This window comes from Solanum verrucosum, unplaced genomic scaffold (assembly GCF_900185275.1).
Source record: "Solanum verrucosum unplaced genomic scaffold, falcon-dt-bn FXZP01000210.1, whole genome shotgun sequence".
NCBI lineage: Eukaryota > Viridiplantae > Streptophyta > Magnoliopsida > Solanales > Solanaceae > Solanum > Solanum verrucosum.
The window spans coordinates 2,809,476-2,818,693 of NW_026020045.1; the positions used below are offsets into that span (position 1 = coordinate 2,809,476).

General features: G+C 39.1%; 1 protein-coding gene across 1 annotated transcript; it reads left to right on the forward strand.

Annotated features, from left to right (window-relative positions):
* Window positions 1–4,026: 4,026 nt before the first annotated feature.
* Window positions 4,027–5,621, forward strand: LOC125821721 (uncharacterized). The gene is made up of 3 exons (XM_049501105.1): window positions 4,027–4,222; window positions 4,615–5,155; window positions 5,513–5,621. The coding sequence occupies exons 1-3, from the start codon at window positions 4,027–4,029 to the stop codon at window positions 5,619–5,621; spliced, it is 846 nt and encodes a 281-aa protein (XP_049357062.1).
* The last annotated feature ends 3,597 nt before the right edge of the window (window positions 5,622–9,218 follow it).

The following is a 9,218-nucleotide window of genomic DNA, read 5'->3' on the forward strand; positions in this document are numbered from 1 at the left end:
ACTAGCTGAACCGATACATGTGACAAGTGAAACTATTAATTCAGATGATAGCTTTACAATGTCTACAAAGCCTCTACTGGAATCCATGACTGTACCACTATGAAATACGCATAGTAAAGACTTGGCAAAGCCCCGAATCAACCTGAAGCTCACCAACAACCGCTGAGTATCATGTGCTTCTATTAGGGAGATCTACTAGTTGAGTACATGTACATGTAGTATGAAATGTAGCGCCCCCAATAAGGGACGTCAATATGAAAGAATGTACTGAATAAGTAAGGCATAATACAACTATATGTAAAATGAGAGCTCAAGTGAAACCAAATACCAATAGATAAGGATTAGAGACCACCTTTGCTTATACTTGTGGAATCGTGTATGTTACATTTTTTTCTTTACTTTTTTTTGCATTATAATATTTATAAGACATATGATACAAATGACCGGCGATCAACGGTAGAAGAGGATGACCCATGCTAGGCATTTTAACCCCTGGGATGGTGTCTTCATAATTCCACAAATTGGGATCGGCCCATCCTAGGATTTCGCCCCTGAGCTGCCACCCTCTTATACCAATTGGGATCGGCCCATGCTAGGCTTTCGCCCTTGAGCTGCCACCCTTCCATACCAATTGGGATTGACCCATGCTAGGCATTTGCCCTTGGGCTGCCACCCATAATTATATATATTGCTTCACTTAGATTCTTTAATCTTTGAGATTGTTGTTTTGATGTTCATAACTCTTTTGAGATTGTTGTTTTGGTGGTCATAATTATTGTTGAGATTTGGAACTATGGACCAGTAACAGAAGACATATGAATATGGACTTACAATAATATCAATGACATGGGAAGCAAATGTGACATGAACGCGTAATACCTAGGAGCTTATATAACTCAGTAAGCTTTTTGACATCTCAAATTGAAGCACATATAAAGTGAAGACATTTAACATTCAACCAATAGATCTGAACTCTGTATGATAGCCAAATACTCACTAACAAATATCAAAGACAAGGTATACGTGAACGTGGAACCAAGGGAGAACGTGGGCAAATTCAACTTTAGGACGGATACATATTCCAAGTAAGTACATATAAAATGTACAATAGAGCAAGTTGGGATCTTGTGAGGTAACATTATAGTCTAACACAATGAGAGTAATAACCAATAAAGGGAACATATGAACATGTGAAAAAATGACATATATATATAGATAATTGAAGCAAGTTGGCATGATATGGGCAGATTGTAAATCCAACATATAAACATATGTACCATGTGTAATCTAGGATCATTTTGATTAATATAAGGGAAATACGTGCCAAGGGTACTTTGACGATGAAACAAGTTTAAACCTTGCATACTAATACTTGGTAGAGTAAGCACGTACATTTAGTACCAAACTTAAATTAGAGTACTCACTTTACTACTCTAGGGAGTAGGAACTGCAACTATGGATCAGTCACTACCAAGGGTACTTAGAAACCTTACTTGTTGTAATGCAAGTGTTGGATCCATGCCAAAGAAATAGGAAATCGAATAGCCTTACATACCTTGCTATACAATTCAATACATATGACTTAAGCTCCTTCTCTTCAGATTACTAATCTACAATAACATAAGTTGTAAGACTAGTAATAGTAGCTAATCAATCAATTTGAGCTACTTGATCTCACCCATATAGTAACAAAGCAGTAAGCATGTAATTTATCTAGCCAGTGTTTTCTTTCCTTCCCTTTCCCTTTAATTGCGTCTATATACTATACAACCTTCGTATCAGGTCCTTCCCTAAACTCCCTGCAATATTTAAGTCCTTTAATGTCTCCATAACTTTCCCGCACATCCAGTCACATCCCTTATCATAACATACATAAAAGAATCCTTAAACATAATAATGTAACAGAAGCAATATGTATCATGGTTTTTCTGATCACCAAGACTTGAAGAGCTAACATTACTTTTAAAGTGCTCAAACAAGCTCATAACTGAATTTAAAGAGGACTCCCCTCCATGGCTGTCCCAGTACGCACTAATCACCAGAACATCCTCCCCAATATTACACCATGTAAAAGTAACAATTTCCAACTCACTAACACATACCAAGTGTCCTAATTTACTCAAGCACAAGAGGGAGAAAATTGCAGTAGCTTACCTTTCCTGACAGAACTACCACTTGCTAAGACTTGGATTCTTCAAGGTAAAGGTTCTACTCCTTAACTTGTCTTAAATTATACCTTCCAATAGCTTGAACTCCCTAATGTTCAAGAACCCTAATGGTATTTAATGGCTGTTGTATGAAGCTAAGAGAGAGAAGAGAGAAAGCTCTAGAAATCAGATTTTTTATCAAAGTAAAAATGGTTGGAAAAAGCTGATATCTATCCCTTTTAAAGGGACCTGCTTTGGCCGACTTTCTCGCTCATTTTAGGCCATAATTTTTCAAGTAGGTGACCCACCTACTTGGACTTTTCACTTGGGCCTTTTTGGACTTAAGAACATTGGGCCTTTTGCCACCTTTCCTGTACTTCATTTGTAGCCAACGTGTGTCTTTAATTTAGGCCACACATTTAAGTAGGTGATGCACCTAATTTTCCATTCAAATTATTTCTTGTGGACTTGGAAAGATTGGGCCTTGGCTGTCCATTTTCCTCTTATTCTTCTAATCAACTTTGGCCAGACTGATGCAAGTAGGTGGTAGTGCACTTGGCCCAATAACATGGTCAAAAGAGTCTTAGTAGGTGATGCACCTACTTTGTCCTTTGGGCTGGTCAATAAGTCAAAGTAGGTGATGCACCTACTTGTCACATACTAGCTTAGTGTAGTCAATCAAGCACCTGAATATCTTATTCTATTTCTAGACCTTAATACCTTTAATTTAACTTAAAACTTATATACACTATGTCAATTTAAACTTTAGACTCAAATACTTATGATCTCAAGTTTAAATACTTCCATTGACGTCAACTTAATCGGGTCACATCAAAATCTATGGGCAGTTCACTTTAAACCTATTCTATTGTCACTAGTCACATAGGAAATCAATTCCATAACTATACCACACGGCAATTTATAAGCATCATATAAATAGAACTAGTACACGTAGAATACAGGGTGTTACACCATGAGCCTTTATAGCGAGGCTAGAGGTGATTCCCCATGTCTATAAAAGATAAGTTAATTATGTTATGATACGTAATGAGATTTGATGATTGCCTAAGGTTGCATTCTATGATGAGTAAGACTAGTGGAGGATTAATCATGTCTTGGCTAAGTATGCTTTGAGGTTACTCCAAGAAGTATTCCTTTTATGTTTAAATGAGCTATTATGTGCATTGATTATGCTTATGACTTATGTTGTCTAACTTTAATGTTTATGTTGATGTTTATGCAAGCTATCATATTTAGTACATTCTTGTACTAATGGATACTTTTGCCTGCATTTCTTATCCAAATGTAGGGTCCGATGTTCCCGACTCTCATCCCCGTGGCTAGGATCTCTAGTAGAGGAAAGGTTGAAGATTGGTAAGTCCTCATAGCATTCAAGGATTTGGCCACCATTTCCATATGTTATTTTGATTTTAAGTTTTGAAAATTATTGTATGGGCTATGTCCCAAGAATCTTTGTATTAGATTGTTTTGAGACAATTGTATGAGACTTCCGTTTCATTTTATAAATACTTGTTGTTGTTGAAAGGGTTTTAAATTCTACCGATTTTCTATTATCTTGACTATGAAGACTAAGTGGCTTATATGAGGCCTCTCGGGGTCTTATATGCCATGTTACGTCTAGGGTGTACCCTTGGGTCGTGACAAACTTGGTAATCAGAGCACAAGGTTTAGAAAGGTTCTAGGATGTCTCAAAACCACGTCTAGTAGAGTGTTGTTCATAGTGTGAAGCATGCCACATTTATGAATGAGATGCTACATGATGTTTAGAAAACTTCACTTCTTCATTTCTCTAAGTCATGATATAGAGTTTAACTCTATAAGGTCTCTCTCCTAATCCTTATCTGATTGTCTACATGCTATGACTACTCGAAGAGCTTTTGCTAGAAGGATCGAGGGAGAAAATATTGGTCAAGAAGCTCATTCTCAAGCTCCTCAAGCTCCAGTTTACCCTTTTGCAGAGCAAGTGACTAATGCAGAGTTTAGGACTGCTTTTAAAGTGTTGGCTCAAGCTGTGACAGCCCAAGACAATAGGGATGTTGTGAAATCAAATATGGGTACATCGACATCTAGAGTGAGGGACTTCACTAGGATGAATCCTCCAAAATTCTATGGTTCTAAGGTTGAGGAAGATACTCAAGAGTTTGTTGATGAGGTTTACAATATCTTGACTATTATGGGAGTGACTCCAATGGAAAAGACGTAATTGGCCGCTTATCAACTTAAAGGTGTTGCTCAAATTTGGCTCAACCAATGGAAGGAAGCAAGATCGGTAGAAGTGGGTCCCATAGAATGGGAAATGTTCAAGTCCACTTTTCTTGATAAGATCTTTCCTCTTGAGATGATGGAGGCTAAAGTGCTTGAGTTTATCAATCTCCGATAAGGAAATATGAGCGTGAAAAAATAGGCTTTGAGGTTCACTTAATTGTCAAAATATGCTCCTTTATAGTTGCCGACTTTAGGGTAAGGATGAACAAGTTCATTTTGGATGTGTCTGAATTGGTAGTGAAAGAGTGCTGCATGGCTATGCTTTTCCATGGCATAGATATTGCTCGTCTTATGATTCATGCCCAACAAATTGAAGAGGAGAAACTTAAAGAGAGGTCTAGAGAGACTAAGAGGTCTAGAATCGGTGATGGTAATTTCTCTCATGCTAGGTCTGATGGACATGGTCGTCCTAGGTATCGACAAAGGTTTTCCGGGCAAGGTTCCTCTAATTCTCCTAAGTTTCACAAAAAGAGGGTGTCTAACCCTAAACCTCAAGGAGGTGGTGGTGGGTCTTCATTGCCAAATTGTGCTGAGTGTGGAAGAAATCATGAATGTAAATGTCTAGAGGGTTCCAACACTTGTTTTGGTTGTGGTAAGATGGACCACAAGATGAGGAATTGTCCTTCAGTTGAGAAGAATGAGGGAGATAGTCCTCGTAGGGCTCAACCCTATCCTTCATCCGGTCCAAGTGGTTCGGGTTCGAATGCCACTAAGCAAAATAGGTTTTATGCTCTTCAGACTCGTGGTGAACAAGAGGGTTCTCCCGATGTGGTTATCGATATGTTGAAAGTTTTTCAACTTGATGTTTATGCTTTACTTGATCCCGGTGCTACCTTGTCTTTTGCGACACCATATGTAGCTATGAGATTTGATATGCTCCCTAATGTGTTGTTAGATCCCTTTTTTGTCTCTACTCCTATTGGTGATTCTATTGTGGCTGAGAGGGTCTATAAAAAGTGTCTCGTTTCCTTATCCCATAGAGTTACTCTTGTAGATTTGGTAGAGCTTGACATGCTAGATTTCGATGTTATATTGAGTATGCATTGGCTGCACTGTTGTTATGCTTCTATTGATTGTAGAACCCTGGTAGTCAGATTTCAGTATCCGAATGAGCGTATCCTAGAGTGGAGTGGGGAAATGCTATGCCGAAAGGTCGATTTATTTCTTGTCTTAAAGATAGAAGAATGATTTCTAAGGGTTGCATGTACCATCTAATTAGGGTGAGGGATATGGATTTCGAAACCCTTACTCTTGAGTCACTCCCCGTTGTTAATGAGTATCCGAAAATGTTCCTAGATGATTTACCCGGTATTCCTCCCAAAAGGGAAGTAGATTTTGGTATTGACCTTCTTCCAGATACACTGCCTATTTCCATTCCTCCTTATAGAATGACTCCCATAGAACTTAAGGAATTAAAGGAACAATTAAATGATTTGTTGTATAAGGGTTTCATCTGACCGATATCTCTCCGTGGGGTGCTCCACTTTTGTTTGTTAAGAAGAAAGATGGTTCCCTTTGTATGTGTATTAACTACCTACCGACAATTGAACAAGGTGACCATTAAGAATAAGTATCCTCTTCCAAGAATAGATAATTTATTTGATCAACTCCAAGGAGCGACTTACTTCTCTAAGGTTGAACTTAGGGCGAGTTATCACCAATTGAGGGTGAAAAATGATGATATTCCAAAAATGGATTTTAGAACCCGGTATTGTCATTTATGAGTTTTTGGTGATGTCGTTTGGTTTGACCAATCCTCTGGCGGCATTGTCACGACCCAAGGATACCCCTAGATGTAACATGGTGTATAGGACCCCGAAAGACCCCATACAAGCCACTTAACCTTCATAACATAAGAAATAGAACAATAGAAATACAGCAATAGACCAAGTCCAATAGTTTTATAAAAGAAAATCAGAAGTCTAAAATACATGCCTCAATAGCAATCTAGTACAATATAATGAAATTGGGCCTAGCCCATACATCACATCCAAAACTGAAATACAAGAAGTAAACTAAAAAAATGAAATTCTATCCTCGAAGCACGAGGACTCACCAACGCTCGAGAATCTTAAAATCAACCACTAGCCACAAAACTGAGAAACCTGACTGTCGGACCCTACATATAACACCCCGTAGTTTAGTAGGTCAATTAGAGCTTGACCAGAGGGTTAAGGTCATAGTTTTGACTTCCCATAATTGGAATGAAGGGTTAGGGGTGAAAATGTAAAGGTACGACTCCACAAGTACCAACCAAGGGTCCTTGAAAAGGACCCTAGCAAAGCCCCCCTAGAATCTACCCAAAGGCAATGCAACCACGAGGGGACCCACACCCCGTAAGGGGGTCCATGCCTCGTGAGTCAGGGTACCAAAAGAGGACTTGCAGACAACCACCCACGGAAGAATAGCACTCCCCGTGGGTCCACCCACGACCGGTGGGCATGGTCTCATAGGTGAGGCAGTATGGTCCTTTAAGTCGGTTTAAGTGATGGCTTATGGTACTTTGCGGAATTAATTAGTGGTTAAGTTGTGTCATTTTATATTAGTTTAGCCCACCTATATAAAGCTATTAGACCCCTAAATACATTGATCCTAGTCATTATTTCAATTCACCAAAAAGAACCCAATTCCCTCCAAGAAATTCTCTCTCTAGAAAGTGAAGAAGAAGAAGAAGACGGGTCAAGCTAGGTCAAATTCCTCCAATATTTCAAACTTTGTGAGGGCTTTGTCTACAAGGTATGTTAGCTTATTCATCCATGGATTCTTCCATCCATGGAGCCCGCTAGAATTCCCTCAATTGTGAAGATGAAATCCCCAATTCAAGTTACGGTTCCTTCCAATATTGTGGGTTAAGTTGAGTATGAATCCGATTGAGTGGATATTGATTGTTTATGAATAAATTAGTAGTGAATCATGATGTTATGATGAAATTGTGACTAGAATTTCTTATGAATGAAGCTTGTGACTAGAATGTGTTGTGATCTAGATATGTATGATTATTGTAAGAAGTAAAAGCTTTGAGAGTAGGGCTTGTAGTCATGAATGTTGACTTCTAGGGTTTTGAAGGTAAAGCTAATAAGATGAATTATATATGTTAAGGCTTTGAGAGTAAAATCTATAAGAGAATAGAAGACTAATGAGTAGAATTGTGGTGGAAGGCCTTTACCTACCTAATCTACCTTATGAATGATATATTGTATGAAGTGATAGAATCACTTGAGTTATATTTGAATCAAGGTAAGACCCCATAAGGACTAACCAAGGGTCCCTGAAAAGGACCCTAGCAAAACCCCGCTAGAATCTGCCCCAAGGCAATGCACCCACGAGGGGACCCACACCCCGTAGGGGATCCATGCCTCGTGGGTCAGGGTCCCAAAAGAGGACTTGTAGATAACCACCCACGAAGACCAGCACGCGCTGTGGGTCCACCCACGACCGGTGGACGTGGTCTCATGGGTGAGGTAGTATGGTCCTTTAAGTCGGTTTAACTGATGGCTTATGGTACTTTCTGTAATTAATTAGGGGTTAAGAGGTGTCATTTTATATTAGTTTAGGCCACCTATATAAAGCTATTAGACCCCTAAATACATTGATCCTAGTTATTATTTCAATTCACCAAAAAGAACCCAATTCCCTCCAAGAAATTCTCTCTCTAGAAAGTGAAGAAGAAGAAGAAGAAGATGGGTCAAGCTAGGTCAAATTCCTCCAATATTTCAAACTTTGTGAGGGCTTTGTCTGCAAGGTATGCTAGATTATTCATCCATGGAGCCCGCTAGATTTCCCTCAATTGTGAAGATGAAATCCCCAATTCAAGTTAGGGTTCCTTCCAATATTGTGGGTTAAGTTGAGTATGAATCCGATGGAGTGGATATTGATTGTTTATGAATAAATTAGTAGTGAATCATGATGTTATGATGAAATTTTGACTAGAATTTCTTAGGAATGAAGCTTGTGACTAGAATGTGTTGTGATCTAGATACGTATGATTATTGTAAGAAGTAAAAGCTTTGAGAGTAGGTCTTGTATTCATGAATATTGACTTCTAAGGTTTTGAAGGTAAAGCTAATAAGATGAATTATGTATGTTAAGGCTTTGAGAGTAAAATCTATAAGAGAATAGAAGACTAATGAGTGGAATTGTGGTGGAAGGCCTTTACCTACCTAATCTACCTTATGAATGATAAATTGTATGAAGTGATAGAATCACTTGAGTTATGTTGGAATCAAGGTAAGACCCCATAAGGACTAACCAAGGGTCCCTAAAAAGGACCCTAGCAAAACCCCCCTAGAATCTGCCCCAAGGCAATGCACCCACGAGGGGACCCACACCCCGTAGGGGGTCCATGCCTCGTGGGACAGGGTCCCAAAAGAGGACTTGTAGGCAACCACCCACGAAAGACCAGCACGCCCTGTGGGTCCACCCACGACCGGTGGACGTGGTCTCATGGGTGAGGCAGTATGGTCCTTTAAGTCGGTTTAAGTGATGGCTTATGGTACTTTCTGTAATTAATTAGGGGTTAAGAGGTGTCAGTTTATATTAGTTTAGGCCACCTATATAAAGCTATTAGACCCCTAAATACATTGATCCTAGTCATTATTTCAATTCACCAAAAAGAACCCAATTCCCTCCAAGAAATTCTCTCTTTAGAAAGTGAAGAAGAAGAAGAAGAAGGGTCAAGCTAGGTCGAATTCCTCCAATATTTCAAGCTTTGTGAGGGCTTTGTCTGCAAGGTATGCTAGATTATTCATCCATGGATTCTTCCATCCCTGGAGTCCCCTAGAATTC